This window comes from Onychostruthus taczanowskii, unplaced genomic scaffold (genome assembly GCF_017590055.1).
Source record: "Onychostruthus taczanowskii isolate IOZ18803 unplaced genomic scaffold, ASM1759005v1 scaffold20, whole genome shotgun sequence".
NCBI lineage: Eukaryota > Metazoa > Chordata > Aves > Passeriformes > Passeridae > Onychostruthus > Onychostruthus taczanowskii.
In genome coordinates, this window is record NW_024499240.1 from 1088777 (window position 1) to 1110005 (window position 21229).

Below are 21229 nucleotides of genomic sequence, written 5' to 3' on the forward strand. Positions count from 1 at the left end.
TGTTATAGTCTTCACTAAATTTTGTTGTTCTTAGACATTTGTCATTTTGTCCTTGTTGATTGTTTCACTTTACAGACTCAGTTTTTTATTGGGTGGGTCTTCCACTCCCCCTTCTCTTTCTGTATGTAGGTGTATGTTTAGATCTCTCAGGAATCCATCCTCAGCTTTGCATCCTCCTCCACACCTTACTTCAGATAATTTAGCCATGAGCATATCCTTTATGAAGGCACCACTGCTTTTTTTTTAAATGTTTTTTTCCCCAGTCCAGTTAAACCCTGCTTAGCTCAGAAAATTTGCTTGGTCTTCAGTGATCAGCTGAATGTAATCATGTCAGAAATAATCTTGAATTTTCTTTCCTTTTCTTTCCTGATGTGCTCTTTTTGCTCTGTGTGGCTCTGAAAGCTGACAGTTCCTGTTTGGTCATGTAGCCATAAATCAGAGTGAGGCCTGGCTCACCTCAGCACTGTGACTGTTATGATCTCATCTGTCTGGCTGACGTTATTACTTACAGCTTTCCTTCACTTGATTACTGGTGTTAATACCATCTTTGCTTATCACTCTGCCTACATCACTTGCTATTTAAGGTCTGTTTGCTCATCTTCTCAAATACAAATATGATATGTCTTCTTGTCTTTCTTTTAACACCTTTTCAACTCGCCTTGTCCTTTCCCTTCCAAGAGCGAGATTTTACCACAAGGTTGAATCTTGTGTTAGCTCTACTTGCAGTATAGTATCAATTTTGATTTCCCAATTGCTATTCATGTTATAGTCATTAGTGAACTTTCTTTTATGGCACCCAGTCTTTGAAGATCCTCATCAAAACTCTTTCTGTAGTCTATAAAGTGAATGATAACCTGTTAATGACTTGGCATATGTGCTAGTTGTGTTAATCTTATTACACTTAGGTTGCTAAGTACCCTTAACTCATGGCTACTTATTGTTTGTATTCCTGTAAGCTATTATACCTCCTTTAAGTGATGTGATCATTGATTTATAAATTAAGTAATTTTTTGACAAGCACATCATGCAGGTATTTGCAGCATGTGTATCAGTGGAGCCCATAGACATTGTTTTTATTTCTCCACATATGCATACACATACTTATTTAATAACAATGCTAGTCAGAGAAAAAGTAGGCAGAACTTGCAGGTCTGAAGAAGAATGCTTGTACGAGTTAATACAGATCCGCAGGTTATTATTACTTTTTAATACCTACATTAAGATTGGGCTTGAAGAGGAAGCACCTGTTCCACTAAGTCTGAAAGAGTGTTTAACACTGAAACAGACTCCACAGGGAAGTAGTGGAGTTACTGTTCTTGGAAGTGTTCTAAAAATGAGTGAATGTTCAAAAGCTTTGTGTATAGTTAAGTGGGTATGGTGGTATTAGGTCGAAGGTGGACTTGATGGTCTTGGAAGTTTTTTACAACCTTAATGATTATATGATAAACCTGGTACAACTTGTAATAAATCAAAGATTGATCCAAATAGCTTGTGGCATGTGTAAATTAGAAGAATTTTCTTTTTGTGTTCACCACAAAAGAATCCATTCTTTAATAACAGGAGATGGTGTTATCTTGACAAGGAAGGGTATGAAGGGTATGTGTTGGATATTGTTTTTTGTCATTGTGCTTGTAACCATTTTCACTTTAGAGCAGTACAGTGAGATAGAAGTAATGATATGTAACTCAAAAATTTCATTACCTGTGATGTGCCAGTTAAGCTTGATATTTAGTAATTTCTGCTGCTTTCCTAAAGTACTGACCACTGGGGTAATTTAGATAAATACCCTTCAAAGCTCTGTTTGATGGACATCATTGTGTCCTTCCTTGCTGTTCTCTACATTTGCATAGGGGTCTGTCAATTAAGTGACATTATGAGAAAATTTAAAATGAAAATAATAGTCTTTTCTAAAAATAAAACATTTTAATGTAGAAGCACTGGTGAAAGATGTGCTGCCATGTTCATACCTACTTTCTACTCCGTAGTAATACTTCTCCCTTTTCCTTTCCAAAAGTTACATTCTGTAATTTCAATATGAAGCACACTATTAAAGTTACATAACTTGTTTTTAACTTTAACTTGTTTTTATTTTCAAGTGTCTTGACTAGTCTAGGACAACCAGATGTTGTTGTCCATCACATGGAAGTGATGATTTTAAAGCTTACAGCTTGCAACAGGTGGGCAATGTGTACAAGTTTAATTCTTACATCTGAGAGGTAGGAAGACCAGTTCAACTACTGCTTAATTCATATTTTTCTTTGGCAGCACATTTCAGATTCCTGACTATTTATATTGTGCTGTCTGAAGTTGTAAGCTATACAAATCCCTCCTTATCTAATCCACCGTCATGATCATTTTCCCAGTATATTTTGAATGAGTCTTCAATATGAAAATTTTCCTTGCAGTGTAGTGTTTTGTTGCCAGGGCAAGAAGGATGCACAAGTGACTTGACATTTGAAATCTGTTAATTTGTCCTGTTATTTCTGAGAATACATTATCAATTTCATTATCTCACTTTTTCTTTTCTGCCTTTCCCTTCCCTGTCCTCACTGCTTCTGTACTGTTTCCTGCTTTTCTGAATGCCTGTGTGAATTAACTAGACCACCTGAGCTTTCTGATAGCTGATAGTATTCTAAGTGGCTTGGAGGATTTAATTATTTTTTTAATCTTCTTGTGAACAAGGGGCTCCTAACTCTTTTCTCCTGGTGACCAGGATTACCCTTCCTGGTCACCATGGCTTTCTGATGATCTGCAACAGAATAAGAGGGAGAGCAAAGATAATCAGAATATCATTGTCTAACTGTGAGATGAAGAGTTTCTCCTTATGCTCTGACTGTATTGACAGTGCAAAAGGTCTCTTAATTTCCATGGTGGTAGCTGTTAATTTGCAAGTAGGAGAATATTTTTCAGCGATACATATTTGTGTTTTTCAGTCACATCAACTACAGTTGCCTTGATAAAAAAATCATTCATGACAACAAAATCACATAGATCAACCTAAATCTTTGGAGAGCAGAAATACTGGGTCATCAGTTCTAGATTTTCTGCTGAAGTTAGTCCCTGAAAATATAGATGACTTGGGGACTCTTTAGACTAAACCCTACAGTTGAATTTGATCAGGAAGATCTGTCAGTTTTATTCAAGGAAACTATTTACTGATTTCAGTTTAAAAAAGGCCAAACAAACCAAACACAATCTTCTTTTCTCTTCTGGATCACAATAGATCATATAGAAGTCAACTGTGAAGGATCACAAGGAATCTGATTTGATCTTTGGGCTTGTAACAGAAATTTTTATTGGATGTTAACTTTTTCCTGAAAATGAATTAACAAAATGGCCATACAATTTTTTAACACTTCAGATGGATTTGGTCCAGCCAGGCTACCTCCACTGCTAGAAGGGAAACAATATCACTAGTGTTGGCATAATTCTGCAGATGGTCAGCATGAGAAACCTTCCTGCTGCCTTCACTAATCCTTGTATTGTTTTTGAAGAAAGTGTTTGTCAAATACGATTGAAAGTGGTTTGAGAAGTAGAAGAATTGCTGAACATTATATTGTTGTTTCAGAGAGAGTGATTTAGTTTATTATTGATCTTGCTGGCTTATAATATCAAGAAAGGTGGTTTTGAAATGTGGTTGGCATCTATTTGCATCTAAAAGATGCAGTTGCCAAACAATTTTTGTGGCTGGCTGTAAAGGAAGACAAAAACTCCTCTCTCCTGAATTGTAGTTGTTGTCAAAATAGGTTTTGAAAAGTTGGTCATGACCCTTTTTCTTCTTTGCACTTGCTATTTCTACATGAGTAGCTGCTTCAAGAAGACTCTTTTCTATGATTCTGCTCCCTGACCCCATTTTGAGGTAAAGAAATCTGAAAACATGTCATAATTTCTGAGGCTGAAAGGAGACCCCCTAAGACGGGAAGTGTATCCAACTTAAAACTTACTGCTGATTAAGAAACTAGTAATTACATACTTTTTCCCCCTTTGCTGCCCAGCAGCTAAAATTGAAATGCATAGTGGGCTAAAGTCTGCATGTTCGGCTTCTAACTACATCTGAATAGGGCTGTTATGCTGGGTCTGTCCTCACGTGGCACTGGGACAAGAGAGAGGCCAGACAAGCTAAAATTAAATCTCATTTGGGCTTTGGATAAAGTCTTCACATCCATCTTCTTGCTGTTAGACTTCTCTGTAGCTGACATAGCTGACATAGCCATTGCTATGAAGTGAGAAAAGAGGATTTCAGCTAATGGCACTGCATTAGAATGACATAAGACATTGAAATAATAACCACAGAGGAGAAAATAACAATCTACACTGTTCTCTCTAGAACTTCTAAGTATTTCAGAGTGTAGTAAAAATATGAAGTAAAAAGAATAAAATCTCAGTCATAAAGATGTTACCCTACTTCTACATCTACACAGCAGCAAGTAGTACTGTCTTTTATTTATTCAGACATCTGGCTCAAACTAGCAATTGAATAAAGATTAGTTTGCAGATCTGGCAGAAGTGATAGAATAGAAGGAAAGGAAGAAGTTTTGAGACTCTGAGCGTGACTGAAAATATTCAAGGAAACACAATAACCTAAGTGCCTTGTTGAGATTTTGTAAGGTGTTTGTATCACTTGGGCAGTCTTGATAAATTTACTCCAAGACATACAAAACATGGTAAGCAGCTGCAATTAATTGTAGGTGCTTTAAACCAGGTACCAGAAGCCAGAAAGAATTTAGCAGTTCATTATTTGATTATTATATCCAGTGGTCTTAACAGGTTTATCAAGCGTTTTAGGTGGAAAAGTTTTTTGTCCATGTTCTGTTGCAGTTGTCTCCCCCACCCCGTTAGGCTGACAAAGTGGGGCACTTGGCCATTGCAACAAGCTAACCTCCTATTTTGCCTTGATTTTTTGTTTAATATTTTCAAATGGAAATGCTGTCTTCAGTTGGATAGGTGTATAGAGAATAGATAAAGAGTGTATCATGTTTGCCTTGCAAATGGAAGGAATGTATTTTTTCTACCTAAAATGGCTTTTCTGAAAAAGAAAATTCTGTATCAAATATGAAGGAAATATTTATGTGTCAGTTTATAGCTGCTCTATTGTGCATAATGATATATAACAATACAGTATGCTTCAATGCAGATGAACACAGGAATTACAAGTATTGCTGAGATTTAATTCTGTGTAAAACTGCTTTGGTTTATTTTCTGCTTGTGTTTTGTTTTATTTATAGCAATACTTTGTGCTTAGAGTTAGTGTCTGAAATGATTCTTTATGCTTACATGTTGCAGAAGGTCATTATAACATTAAATATGTGTCCAGTGCCAGGCCAGTAGCAATTCAGTTCTTTGAAGCCAGTGCTGATTAGTGCAATTTTTAGCAGCATTGCAGAACATGACATTTCATTATTGAGTCATGCTAAACATTATCTTGGCTTTTGCTATAAAAATAGAAAAGAGGAAAAAAAGAAGACAGAAAAGGATGCTTTTATGCATATGACATGCAGCCCTGGGGAAGATGCAAATCTGGGATGAAAACTAATTGCTTCTTACTTTGTTGCATAGCCTGAACTATGCGGAACAGAGCTGACCAAAAGGAAAACTGTGCTTTATGTTAACCAGTAGTGATTATTCCAGAAAGCTGCCACAAAAGCAGTGCCATTAAAGGGACACTTAAAAAATGATCCTTCAGACCCTACAGAACCGACCTTATTGCATTATAAATGTGTTTTGATAGGTCTTCTTTGATAGGTAGATAGAGGGCAAAAAGATGATATAATGTAGCTAGTGGAATGGAAAAGCAATTATATTTCATCGGAAAGATAAAATTCACTGTACTTTTCACCTCAAAAGATTGCTAAATATGTAATGTAAGCAATTAAACATGATAATATTAAAAAAGGTTGTTTTTTTTTTTAAACCCCGTGTGCTTATTCAGAAAGATAAAAGAATTATAGCACCCAAATTGTGGGCATACACATTGTGCATTAAATCAGTTTTGTGTGAGCCTGTTTGCTCAAGGACAGTTTAAAGGACAAGATTGAACATGGCAGTCACCAGTGATTTTCCTCCTGCAGCAGGGAGGCAGGCATCTATGTGTAGCAGCTTTTTAACCGTTTAGGTTAATTGTCTTTGCAAAATATTTCCAATATGCACTTGGTAGCTCTTGAGTTAAAGTAACTTCGTTTTCCATATCTCTAGTAATGCCATCTTTTTGAAATGTTAAGCTGAACTCAACCAAAATGACCTTAAAAATAAAAATATTGTGTAATGGTTCTGTAAAATGAATATAACTCAAAACAGTACTGTTGGAACTGAGAAGATAATCGTGTGTGTGTGTGGTGTCTGCAAAAATGTTTAGTATTTTATTACAGGCCACTGGAAAGGTAAATACACAAGTTTTATACCACTAACTGTATGATAATAGGTATAAACTGAAATGAACATGTTAGGGTTCCATCTTTTAAGATAGAACATCTTTTAATCATGTTTGTCATTATTTAACCCCAGCCAGCAGCCAAGCCCCAGGCGGCTGCTTGTTCACTCCCACACCAGTGGGATGGGGGAGAAAACCAGAAGAGTAAAAGTGAGAGAACTCATGGATTGAGATACAGTTTAATAGGGAAAGCAAAAGCCACCCACACAAGCAAAACAAAACAAGGAGTTAATTCCCTGCTTCCTGTGGGCAGGCAGGTGTTCAGCTATCTCCAGGAGAGCAGGGCCCCATCACAGGTCACGGTGACTTGGGAATAAAAACACCCGCACTCCAGATGTCCTCCCGTTTTCCTCTTTCTTTCCCCCCTTTATATGCTGACCACGATGTCATGTGGTCTGGAATGTCCCTTTGGTCAGTTGGGGTCCCCTGTCCCAGCTGTGTCTCCCAGGCAGCCCCAGCCCCTCTCCAGTGTGGCTGTACAAGGAGCAGAAAGGGCCCTGGCTCAGTGCAAGCCCTGCTCAGCAATAACAAAACATCTCTGTATTATCAACCTGTGCTCAGCACAATCCCAAAACACAGCCCCATACCAGCTGCTGTGCAGAAAGTTAACTCTCCCCCAGCCAAAACCAGCACAACATTACAGCTTCATATTGTTTATGGAAAAGCAGTATTTCATGTTTTATGCTGACAGGTGTTCCTGAGTTCCAGATGGCATTGCAGAATTATGTAGGTTGTCCAATCATCAATAAGGGGCTTATATGGAAAAGTAATTAATACCATGATTATTTTCCTTATGAGTCAGCAGGTGTGTCATATGCATAATTTCTAGTGTGTGAAAAATCAAAATGGCTTCTGCTCTGTTATATATTTTACAGAAAGAAAAATATTGAAAAAAGGTTCTGCATGGTTATGTTGATATGATTTATTCTGTGAGTATATTAAGAATGTAATTTAAAAAGGACAGGATTTAACTGAGAGTTTTAAAAGCTGTGAAAAAAGGTGGAATATTAATACTCTTTGTAGCTGGTTTCTGCATTGTATTTCAAAGGGAAGCAATCATCCAGTTTATTGAAAATAGTGAACAAATACTAGGACAGAAAATAAAAGTAATCAGGTATGAAAAAAATTAGATAAAAAACAAGGATAAAAAAAATTGTAGTTTTCCATGTAAAATGTTTCTCTGTTATCCATTTTGACTTGTCTGCTCAAAATATATTAGATACAGATGTCATACTAGTGGATCACTGAACCTGCCAAGGGAAAGAAGTGAGATATACTCTTTGCAAGTATTTAATACTTCCTTGTTGTCCTAATTTTCTGTTTCCTAATGTATATTTATTGTTATACTAATATTTCATTTGCTGTAGTGATGAACTAAAGTTCATCAACAGATGAACTTTAGTAAATGTTTGCCCAGTATCCAAGTACTTTTTATCATGTATGCAAGTGTCTTTTAAGAGAATTTATTGATTTTCCTCTTGTAGTAAATACGTATAATACCTGTATAGATAACTTCAAATCAAAGATTGTCATCTGGACTTCAGTCTACCTTGTTGTCATCCAGAAGATGTGGAATATGTCCTAATTCCATCATCTGGAAATGTACTGAAGTTCTACAAGGGTGTGTGTCTACGTTAGCACATACATATTTAAAGAGGTTTGTCATGTGTCTTTGTACAGATCCACCTTTGAAAGTAGTTAATTTCCTTTTTCTCTCCCCCCAGTCATCCATAATGTGATGAAAGCATAGACAGTAACTAAAAAGACACAGAAACATCTGCCATAAAATGATGCTTATCAGCTTTTCTAAAAATGTATTTTTTCATCAACTGAGTTTTTCTGAGGTGTGAAAGGGCAGTGCACAGTTCTGGGAGTTGGCAGGTTAAGGACCGACCTCTTACAGTGCAATGTGGTTGCAATGTAAAGCATGCAGAAGATGACTCTATTGTGTGCTTCTCTGTTCTTGCCACTGTGTTTGAACTTCTAGTATGTAGAGACAAATATAGTAACAACTGTATTTATAAGACTTTTATTAAATAGGTGTTTTATGTGAAATATGTGTAGCTGCTGCTGCTGCAGGTTGAAGGCCATTCCAGCATTCATTTGGAAAATGTAAGACATGAAAAAAGTAATGGACTGAGTAGAGTTGCTGGGCCTTAGTCTCTGAGAAGCTTGTGGTTCCCATGTAAAAAGCTTTGGCTTTTTCTTGCTATTTTATCTCAGACACATTATTTGTTTTACTGTGTGCTGGTATTTTATTGCTGTAGGGAAATAAATCAACTATTGTGTTATTACTATATTAAACCATAAGATGTTAACAAATATTATGAAAAGGAGAGTGAAGAGATGTTATATTGTTTATGAAAAGTTTATTACACTCTGATTATAGCTTCAGTGAAATATAATTCCACTGGCTTCTCCAGCATTGCTCTTAGGCTGGCAGAAAAAAACCCCTACATTTATTCTTATGTATCTTTGTCAAAGTTGTGCAATGTAAAATTATTGCAAGGTATTAATATACGTTGGTTTGATGTAAAAAAGGAGAAAGTTTATGCCTTAATGATTTTGGCAATTTCTTATTTCCTAGCATTATCTATTCACATGGGTAAAATTTCTTAAATTGAATTACTTGGTACTTCTGTAGTGCCTTACAGCTCTGAAATGCTGTGTGAAAATTTATTTTGGCACAGAGCAGCCCAGTGAGGAAGGTAGATGAGTAAGTATTATTATCCCTATTTTACAGATGGGGAAGCTGAGGCACAGAGATTAAGTGACTTTTCCAAGGCCACACAGCAAGTCAGTGGCAGATCCAGGATTAGCGCTCGGGGACTTCCTGGATCCCTCTCCCATGCTTTAAGCAGTAGACCACAGTGTTCACTGGAATCAGCAAGCAACTCATTGCAGTAATGGACAGTTCCAAGGACTTGCACATGGTCAGTGTGTCCACACATTTGTTTGCAGACTGCTGCAGTATATCTGTATGGTTTCACTACTCCAGCCCTTGCAGATTTGTGCCCTGTGTCAAATTTTGTACCTTCATCATCTTCAAATGGTGTAAAAGGAAGAAGGGGTAGAATTCTGACATAAATGTGGCATGGCAATGAAGAGCGTTTAGTTTTCATGCCTTTTTCTGAACCTTCTGAAACTGATGGGCCAAGCTGCAGATTGGCCCAAGATTCATGGCTCTGAGGATGTTAGTGTGGAGTTTGGTTGGCATGAATTCTGGCTTCCATGACTGTATTATGGTTAATCTTGCCTACACTTTCAGTTTCAAACTCATTTATTGCAGCACTTAAAAATAATAAGTTGGTAATTTTCCTGAAATTATAAAAAATTTCAGAGCATTACTAATTGAAATTAGGTTTCCAGTCTTCATTAATCCAGGGGAAAGTGGAGTGGGATCTGTTTTTATTTGTATTGCAATAGTCCTCACTGCCCAATGAGTTTAAGCACTAAACTGTAAGTGAACCTTTGTCTCACCTCTCCCCTCCTCCAAGGGGCAGTACAGGAATCAGAAATTACTTCTAGAGTAAATGCAGTACAACTCTTATGCTGGTAAATGTGAGGTGGCTTTTAAGCTGCTCCCTGGGAAGTCAGTGTGTTCAGTGCCAGGCCTGTTTAATTGGACTTTGCTCAGAGTTTGACAAGTGAATTGCTAACAACACAGCACTCCCAATTAAGCTGTTTTTCCCTGTAATATTAATGGAATAAACCCACTTCTGAGAATGAGGCAAGGCTGAGACTTGCTGTGACATTACAGGAAGAGGAGGCAGAGAAGTAAAAGTCTGCCAGAAACTGAAAATTGAACACATGGGAAAGGAGAAGTCAAAGTGTATGAGCATATTTTGATAAATATTAATGAATTAATTTGTATTTAATTTACTTAGATAATCTGTATAGGCTTTAAAATGCCCAGCAATTTAGTATTTTCCCCACTGTAAATTCTCCTTAACATTGCTTCCTTTCTGATGTGAGTGTCTTATGCTAAGATAGCATTATTTATGATATGGCTCTAATACTTGGACTTTGACATCCTGCCTAATTACTCACCCAGGGGCATGGCATTGTTATGTCTAAGTGCTTCAAAATAATGGATTCATTTTAGTAAAATGATTGAATGGTTTGTATGAAGTTACACTTTCCTGGTACATCTTAACGGGTTATTAGCTGATTCTAAATTATTATAAGACAAAACAGTTTCAATAGAAGCCTATTTCTTATTGTCATATTTTAGTTATGTACTATTATCTATGGGAAAGCTCTAATAAAGACATTTTAACACTTGGTCTTTCTTTCTTTAACAGCCCAGATGCTTGGTGCTGACACATTCGTAGGATTTTTCTATGTAAGATAGCTACAGCATGACAGCTATTTTTGAAAAAGAAAGGAGCCTGAAACAAAAACTCACATCCAGAATGCACCACATCCAGCTATAGAAGTAAATCTTTTTGCCTGGGGCATCTGATATTTAAGGAGAGGTGCTCAAAGACTTTAATTTCTCATTATATTCCATTGCATTCTATATATAGATGTATACCTGTGATGCAACACTGGTATTTAAATCCCTTTGCTTCAGACTTGCATTAAGATACCAATTTTATGTATTGAAATGAAGTAGTTCTAGTTCTAATATCACTTGCTAAAACCCCTCTACTAATGACAAGTAAATATATTAATTAGTACTTTTGTATAATGCATCATTTTTCATAATAATATAATGAAAATCACTCTTTCATGTTGTGAAATAGACTGTATTTAGTGATGTCAAACTCGTAGTGAATCAAATACTCATTTTAGCACAGCATCTAGTGTCTTGTTGCTGAACCCCCAAAATATTTTTCTGTTAAGGGAAATGAGTTGGTTTTTTTCTTCATGTCAGAAATGACAAAATCACTAATTTCTGTACCTTACCTAGCCTGAGTACAATACACTAATTAATCACATACTACTTTTACAGTGCAGTACCGAGTACAGTTAAAATGCAGGTATGACTACAGGATAAAATGAAACATGAAATCTGTGTTCCTGAGGAAGAATAGCTTTGTTTTCTGCTGTTATTGTATGCTGCCTGCCTTTGTACCAAATTCAGCTTGGTGTTTGTAAAGAAAAGCAAAGGCTTTGCAATTCACCAGTGAGTGAAGCCAGTTGTTTCCATGGTGTTAGTTTATTTCTTACCATATTGTCACTGAGTGTTATTGTCTAGCTTTGCTGAAGTATAAGAAATCTTAGTAGTAGTAGTTAGGGAATTTTTCATGTAGCTCAAGATCCTGGTCTAAAGGCAAAAATACATGTGCAACCCCTTTCTTAAGGTGCACGAGAATAAAGCTACCTTGATCAGACATTTCTTCTCTCATCTCTTTCATTGTCCTACTGGATCATGTTTTTCCTGGTTTCCAGTAACCTGTGTTTACTCATCATCTTGCAGGTTTTACCATAAGTTTTGCATGTCAAAGTTAGCTGTAATCATACCTCAGTAAAAACTGATACAAAAGAAATAGATTTAATAAGTAAAATTAAATTCTTATACCTCTTTTTGTTCTTGAGTTGGAAAAGTTAAAATATTAAAAACATCTTTGTTTTATAGTACTGTACAATCTTGCCAATATTTTCCAAATGAAAAGTAGCTTATCTGTCTTTTTTTCTGTTTTGTAGAGAAATGATGAAGAGGCTGTTGTGGATAGAGGTGGAACTCGCTCCATTCTCAAGACACATTTTGAAAAGGAAGATCTAGAAGGTGAGGGATGATTTTTCTGTGCTTTATGTTGTCACTTACTTCTGAAAGTACTGAAATGTAATTCCAATGTGTAAACTTATTGATTTGAGCAGGGATGCAAAGAGACAAGAGAGCAGAATATTGTCATTTATTTTAAGAAAAGAAATACTATTTTCTCTCACAGCAGTATCCAGAAACAGATGATAGTGGAAGGAGTTTGCTAGTTTTTGGTGATCCATGGTCAAGTCCTGTGAATATGCATGTGTGACTTTCGATAAGTCTTTTAAGCTTTCAAATATGCAGTTGCAAGCAGGACTGCTGATTTAGTACTTATAAAGGCTTCTACATTTGCATTACAATCCTTGTGTAGTTGCCTAGCCACATCTTCAGCTGAACAAAAGCATTTTGGCAAAAGTCAGAGATTGGATACATATTTGCTGATATCCACTGCAGAAACCACCTAACTTGACCATGTAGAAGAAAGTGAGAAATTATGAGAACTGTTTAGGTACTGGTTTAATGAGTCAGTTGCATTTCTGTTTGTTTGGTGTTTCCCAAGCTTTGGCTACTACTGTACTTAAACTCTTGTATTGAGTTGTGTGAGCCCCCAAGTCATAGTTATGATGAAAATGAGTTTCTGTTGCACGTATGATATCCCTTTCCTGAGACTGGAAATGGCTGATTTTGTTAGCTTTTTGTAGTGGGACATGGAGGTTCCTGGTTTTGTCACACAGATCCACATGAACTAGCCCAAAAAAAATACTAAGATCAACATGCTACATCTGAAAAGTTCCCTGCTTCAGGTCTAAAGAGAGCTATCTCCATCTGTGCAGGGAATTGAGTTTTCTAAATGCCTATCATTGACTACATAATTTATTTTTTCTTTTTTCTGTCTCTATGAACTTTGTGTTCTCTGATACGTGTTGGCCATACTGATGATTTCATTGAAATACCAGTGAAACACAGCAACTCTGTTACTGCTTCCATCAGCAGTGCCTCCCTCAAAAAGCAATGTAGCTGCATTTGGGAGGGGCTTGGCTGTGTCTGTGTGAGGTTGTCTCTCGCAGAAGGATGTTAGAGGTTGTGCCGGGTGGCATGTATGAGGTAGGTAGCTCTCTACTCAGCCTGGGGGAAGTCTAACCTGCGCAAGGTTAGAGCTCAGGTAAGATGTTTCAGGGTGGCATTTAGAGATTTGGTGTCTCCAGGGAGAAAGTACCAGTGGGTCAGGCTGGCAATGCCAGTTTTGGGCATAAACGCAAAACCTCTTATTTTGAATCTCACATTTAATCTATGGTCTTCAGTCTCTTGATTGTGTCCTTGATCACAGAGAAGCCACTGTATCTGGTGTCCTCAGAGAAACACCCAATAAAAAAAACAGTGGGAGTTCCCAGTCGCCCTTTCTCCATGGTACTGACTCATAGAGATTTTGTGGGGTGAGTCAACCCACAAAAATATCCTTTTGCTGAGTCATTTTGTTGATGATAGTGAGATGGTATTTTAAAGATGGACAGCTTTCTGAAGAATGACATCTTTAAGCTCAGTCACATAAGCTTAAGTCACATTGAAGTTGTCAGAATTACTGTGATGTTCCACATGTGACTATGTGGAACATAATTTAAGAACTGTATTTAATTATTTTCCCCCCCCACCATCCTGTATGTATAGAGTTGCTCCTGAGAAATATCAGTGAAAATATTATTTCAAAGGTATGCTCTTAAGATGTTATCAGTAGAAATTGGAACATGGCAGTGACACTCCCACAACCTTCCCATCAATCTGAATGAAATTTAGAATATTGAACAATTCTGCAGTTATCAAATATAACTGCTTTTATTAAAAATAAAACCCTATTGTTTCACAGTGTTCTAAGAAAACAATTTTCCATGTAGAATCAATCCTTCATGATGCAGTTAGCTTTCTCAGATAATTTCATGCTCACTCTAAGTTCAGATCAGTTTGTCCTTAACTGTATAATCACTACATTCAAAAATACCAAGTGACATAAGTTTTGAAGACATTGCAGATTTTAATATCCAGTTGCTGTTAATAGCATGTCCATTTGTTTTGAAATACATCTAGGCACTTCTCCTCCTGGAAACAGAGAATGTCACTCACAAATACCTGTCTCATTCACTGACATTGTGTTGGGTTCTGCTGAAAAATGCACCTTTTTCTTAATGACATAACAACTATGAAATATGAAATTAAATAATCAGGTGCTAATTGCATACCTTAGAAAAAGAGTATAACCGACTATTAATACATATTACGTAATTAGCTTTTTGACAGACATTTAATTGGGTTTATGTTTTAAAATGTAAATAGCTAGTTACTGAATATTCTAGGGAAGAATAGTTTTGCCAGGGTGTAAGTTTTAATGGCACCATGTCAGCAACATTTCAAAAATTGCAATTTATATGAAGAGCTACAAGTTTAAATCTGAAAAACTGTATTCAATTTCTTCTTATTAAATTTTATAATTGTAAGTATTTTGTCTTTAAAACAAATGAAACTATCAACATTCAAACTTCAGAAATACAGATTTAAATGTGTATTAAAATTTCCATCTGAAATTTCAAAGCCTAGTAAATATTTGGACTTGCATATTTTAGGCAGTCATTGTATAAATATATTGCAAGTACATTTCTTGCTGAAAGCATGAAGATATGGTGATTAATCCTGCCTTGAAGAATGGACACAAGAACAGATTTTTGCCTCAGTCTCTCTAGATCAGTATTTTCTTTATCTGAGCAGTGTAGTAAAACTTTGGGAACATAAGACAGGAAGTGCAGTACCTATCGGAACAGAAGAGATGTGGTGCTCATCTTAGTGCTGTAATGATACTTGCACTAAGTGCTTCAAATGGTATCTTTTTACTTAAGTTTCGTAGTGCTTCAGAGGTGAATTGTCTGCAGAGCTTTGGCATTCAGATTTTCAGCATGAATTATTTTTCCACATAGTTAATTTTTTGTGAGTTGTATGGTCAGGATTAGTCACTACTATTGAATAGGTCATCTGTCTGACTGTTGCATTCATGGAGGGACTGAGAAAGCATTTCTAAAAGCAAAAAAGAGATTATATTCCCTGGTTATAATCACCTGTTTTGCATGTTATCTTTCAATAAGGAAAAGTAGGACAAAAATCCTACTGAAATAAATATGCTCTCATTTCTATCAGTGGTGGAATTCCTAAATGAGAATTGGACACTGATTCTGGATGCTCAGGTATTTAATTGCAAAATGACAGATTGTACATGTATGTGTGCTGAGGGCAGCTAGGCACGTTTTCCTGGACAGATGTGCACTTCAGCAGCTGCTCTCAGCTTATTCCATGGGGTTGTCTGGCTGGCCGCCATTGCTTCAATGTATGTTCAGTAAGAGCAGTTTCTGATCAGATGGATATACCTACTGTTTATCTCATAGGTCAAAAGTACTTAAATTGCTCTGTGTGGGAGATCTCAGATTCTCTCAGGTCACATGCTGACTTTTGGACTCTGCAGATATGCAAGGGGATTGACATGAAATACACTCTGGCCAAGGCCTTTTCCTTATGCCCACCGTGTTAGCTGAGGGGAAAAGTGACTGTTCCATGGACTCCTTGCTGGAGGTGCTCAACTGCAGATTGAGGATTTTTGTGAGAGTATTTCAGAACTGCTGGGGGTATTACTGTGGCCTGGTTTGAGAAGCATCTTCAGCTGGGAGATGGGTGGAGATCAGATTGTTAGGTGAAGGTCCAAGCATGAATCAGGGATGAATTCTGGCTCTGTTGGAGAAAATGGCAAAATGATCCTTGATTCAGAGAAATCAAGATTTTGCTTAAGCTTTTTTATGTTTCATTCATTTAATCTGCCTAAGTGGCATGGGAAAATTTGCCTCAGGGGAAATCAAGTTTGCCATGTTTCATATCTCTGAGGACACATAAAACACTGTATCCAGTATATGCGTGACTTTACATCAGAATATGACTCCTGACACGTTTTACAAAATTCAGACTACGTGGATTGCTTACTGAAAGTCACAAAAAGTCTTCAAGCTTAATTAGAATATGACTCGTGCAACACAGAATGATGCAGAAGCTGAGTCTTTAAACTTAATAAACCAAAAATTATTTATAAATTTTGTAGTGATATTTTGTAATTGACAACCTGCATGAAGGATAATTTTAATTGTAGATGTTGAACAAAAAAGGTGAAACTCCAGAGTATTTAATTATTCTCTTTTAAAAATAATGATTTTAGTTATTTTTTTAATTTTTAGATTTGTTCTAGCTAGTGACAATAATTTAAAAATTATTTTCATGAAATTTTGATTATATACTGTTAGGGTTAATATATGAAAAACCTCATTTTGATTAAATGCCAAACTCCATATGTTATTACTTAGTAGAAATTTGAGTTTAAGTAGCCTTTTATTCTCAGAGACTGGACCTTTTTTGTAGAAATAACATCAGAGCACACCTGTCTGCCACTGACATTATTTACCTGGAAATTAATAGGACCTAGCAGCTCATAGGACTGAAAGAATATAAATTTTAATAACCTGGCCTTGATTCACCTGTGCCTCAATGTAGAAACAAGTCAGACACCGGCTCTGCTTGGTCAGACAGGAGCATGAACCGAGATTTCCCTTCCCCTTGGCTCCCAGGATGCTGCAGCCTACTGCAAATCATTTGTTAGCATGTCAGTACAGATCCCCTGCTCCGAGCTTCCTTGCCTGTGCTTCCCTGGGGTGCCCTGCTCGTGCTGCCGTTGGCTCTGACCTCGCTCGTGCTCCTTGCAGCGATGTTTGCCGCGCTTCGATGGGAGCAGAGTCCAGAATGGTTTGGCTTTGTCTGTACCTGAAAGGTTGCTCTTTCATTTGCTGCCTACCAGGTATCACATATTCAAGCTTGTTCCCTTTGTGATTCCTAAGGCACATGTTTCTGTAGTGCCTCTCATCCAGTTTTTTTTTTTTTTTTTTTTTTTTCCTACATAATTCAATATTGCCTGAGATCTCACTTTTCTCCTTTTGTCTTGGTGGCCACCTGGTTTGATCCCTTTGCTCCCCTTGTCTCTCCTCAGCAGTTTCTGTGTTGGTGAGAAGGCGTTTCACCTTGAGGATTCATGAATAAGTCTGAAGGATGTCTTCACAGAATCTCCTGGAAATTATTAATAATGAAATAATGGAAGCAAACAAGTGCCACAGTGTTGGTTGAACACCACAGTCTTTAGCTGATGATAAGGTTTGGTTGTGAATTTGGTTTGAATTTGCTCTGAGCTTCACAATCAGGAAACCTTTTCAGTATTTGTAGGGACTAATATATTCAAATACTTCACTTTGTGAAATCCCAGATGAAACTGACATAAACCAATTTGCTGTTGTTGGTGAAAGCTGCTAAATTGCATGAGAAGATAGAAGCATTCATTTTTTAACACACAGTTGTACTTGTACTGAGGTTGTCTTGTTTTTTTTCTTTTTTTTTTTTTTTTTTTTCTTGGCTTGCTGCTAATTTAGAAATATAGGTCAAATTTTTCCCTCCAATAACCACAGCTTCACTCTCCATCAGAGGAAAGAGTTGTGTATCTGAGCAGGTTCTTTTATATTCTGTGTCTGCTGGCTTTTTTTGTTCTGTCTGGCAAGGTCATGATCTCATGATAGAGCCATACATACAATACCTTTGGATTCTTCTGAAGGAATCTAGGAAATTTGAAACATGAGTGCTGGTAAAAAAAGTACGTTTTAGCCCACCTACAATCTGGAAAAATCTTTTGCTAAAATGCAAGGTTTTTTTGGGAGGGCAGTGAATGATTGAGGCTCTTTAAAAGGTCCTTAACTTTAATGACTTCAGTGAGATGCTCTTATCCTCCGCATTCAATGTGTCTTTAATTTTATCTTGGGTCAGGTTGTTTTTTCTTTTTTTTTCTATATAACTTCTGTTGTAATCTACTCTAGGATATAAATTATATGTATAATCTAAAAGAATTTTTGAAGGTTTTCTTGTCAGTTCCTCCAAATTATGGCGCAGCAAAAAGGTGAAAAATGGGTTTTGGGCAAACCATAACCACAAACAGCAATGTAAACTGTTGATTTTGGAAGGATTGCTTTTGTCCTTTCTGCTTTTTCTCCAGCTCTGCCTCCCTGCTGCACTACAATAACGAATCATGAGTCATGTACTTCTACTCCTACACAATTCACCATAATCACTTTCTTTCCTGTAAGGAAAAAGGCAATTTTTTAACCCTACATGGACTGATGGTTTTCTGTCTCTGCCTCACTATTCATTTTTGAGAGGATGAAAAATTGCATTTGGTTCAGCTCTAGCTGTCAGTACACAGGAGAGACTTCAAGGCCCTGACTGTTTTCCAGAGGAGGGAGAAACCCCTCTGGTCCTGCTGAGGTCAGCAGTCAGCTGAAACTTGGCTTGAGTTATTGGCAAAGTATTCTTTCTCAAGGCATCTTGCCTTTGCAATGTGTTTCCTCAGTAGGTCACAGAAGCCTGCATTTGCTCTTTCTGGAGGTGTTTCAAGACCCATCTGTTCCCTTATCTGCCCCTTCCCTCCATGCCTGTGAGCAGGGGGTCTGAAAGCCTTGGTGTCAGCAGGTGCCTCAGGCAGATTCAGATAATCCCAGGTGGAAGGCAGCACAAGCACATGGACCCTGAGCATCTGGTGCTCATGGATGTTTGGATCCAGGACAGTCATTTTTTTACACAATTGTCACCAACTGAGCTGGCACACTAAGAAGCTCTGAAGTACCTATATGAGTTCCACATTCCTGGTGTAACATGAAGACCTGAAAGAATTTCCATGCTGAAAGAGGCTCTTCTCCACGCTTTATGCTGTATTTAATTTATGTTGCAATTTAAAAAGTTAAGAATTGGTTCAGATATCAGTGAGCCATAGGATTTATCTGATCTTTCTGAGTTTTTCTGTTCACCCTACATTAGTATCAGTAGTGTTTTATCATAGAAAGGCTATGGTTTTGTCCTTGCAAAAACACACTCTGAACTCAAATGTTGATTTATTCCAGATGTGCTGCTAGGGAAGTGAAACATGAACACATGCATTAGTATTTTCAGTATGAGGATTTAGGAGCAAGTAATTTTTAAAAAGAGACACACTGTGAAAATACAGTAATACACAAAGATTATTTATAATGTGAAAGATTATTAAAAAAATACAATGCAAGGAATTGATCTGCTCTGCAATGACATTTATACAGTGCTACACATCCACTAGTAAGTTGTAAAAAGATTATTTTTAATAAAAGACTATTCTGAATCAAATTGCACATAGCTGGGGAACAAAACCCAGAATATAAAGTTGGTATATAATGTAAAGTTAGTATAAATGTATGCATTTATAGCATAAGAAGCTTGTGGTTTACCTTCAGAGCATTAAAACACTCCTTGAGTTAAAGTATTTAAGGACTGAAGAAACAATAACCTTTGTTGTAAAGTATTATTTTTTAATTTTTATGGGATTACATTAAATCCAAATGATATTATAAAACACTTAAAAGGGGTCCTGTTAATTATAATTATCTTTGAGACAGATGAAAGTGCATATAACCATGTGGAAAAATCATTATCTTCCCTAAACTTTTGAAGAAAAAAATTATTCTACTGTGTCTTCAGTTTGTGGAAGTATGAAATTGTTGCCCTAGAAAAGACAGATATGAAGCATATATTATTAATTTGAATACGTCTTGCAGAGACATTTCTCAGAATAAAATCTAAGTAGAAGTGTTGTTTGGGGTTGCTGAGTTTCAAAGGAGAAATTATTCCTTACACTTAAATTTATTTTAGGAACCTCATAGCAAATTAAAAATCTAAAAATCTGGGCTCAGAATAGCAAGAATTTTCTGCATATCCCTTGAGAATGACCAAAGTAACATCTAGAAATGGTTTTTAGCGCCTGGCATTCTGGGTTTTTAAAACCAGAAGCTTATCCTAGCTACCTATCTTATGCACTAAATAAATAGAAAGAAAGAGAAATGTAGTGGGATTTCTAAAGCTCTGAAAACACATAACCCATTATAATTGATGGTGCTTGATGACTTAACTTAGGTACTTCTGGAAATCCCATTACAATTATTTGAGTGATGTGACATTTCAAGGGAAAATGGAGATGGAGAGAAAGGATTTGTAAATATTTCCTATAATTTAGTGGAATTAAGATCTTTTTAATGGAATGCTAAGAGTACAGATTTTTTTGCCCCAGTGCCTCCCATTCTTCCAAAAACAATTTTAAAACAAAACTCACACCCCTTTGGGAGGGAGAGCAGCGTGTTATGTTCACCTCTTAAACCACATGTCAGTTCTGTGTGAGAATGGCTATTAGGTTGTACCTGATGTCAATGGTTTGGACCCTGATGTAATCTGCCCTTGTTACTATTTCCCATACTTTAGTGTCTTTGCAGCCTTGCCAAAAGAATGAGAAATTATGATCTAGTTGAGCTAGGTCCTGAGAAAATGTATGGCAGAGCAGAATTATTGTACAATATTTGAGCAATATTCAGTCATTTTAACTTGGCATCCTGGTGAAGTAAATAATAAAAGACACAAAAATGTTCATAAAGATAAATGAAAGAAAGGCCCATATAGGATCAGTTATTATCTATAAAGATATCCTGGATAGTGGATATCCTGGTGGATCCTGAGTTTACTCAGTTGTAGATGCCCTTTCTTGTTAGAAATTTTAGTCAGGTTTTCCTGAGATCTGCCCTGCTCTGTCCATGTTTGACCTTCTAGTCTTGGCAAATTTAGAGAGCTCTCTGCAAACTCTTGTTTAATAATGCCTTGGACAATTTGTACAGAAAAATGTACATTACATTCTAGCTCATAATACCTACCATGAAAAGGTTACTTGCAGTAAGGTAATACAGTAATTTGATTTCTTTTGTATTTCCTCTTTCTTTTTTTGCTGCTTCTATCATTCATTGTCATTTTGTCAGCAATTCAGAATTCATTACTCTTTTGTTCCCAGATGGTCTCTTTTTGCTCCACAGTTGTGATCTTTTAATAAACCACTACTTAACTCTCAGATGTTTTGCTTTTTGCTCTATGATTTTTTCTGTAGAGAACTATTGCTTTTCCCCTGTCACTTTCTT

General features: G+C 36.6%; 1 protein-coding gene across 1 annotated transcript in view; it reads left to right on the forward strand.

Moving 5' to 3' along the window:
• The window catches only part of SLC4A10 (solute carrier family 4 member 10), a 112934-nt gene that overhangs the window by 11320 nt on the left and 80385 nt on the right, over positions 1 to 21229 (forward strand). Inside the window, exon 2 of the mRNA XM_041403572.1 lies at positions 12080 to 12161. Within this exon, the coding sequence (XP_041259506.1) occupies positions 12080 to 12161 (82 nt within the window). The remainder of the gene's footprint in view (positions 1 to 12079; positions 12162 to 21229) is intronic.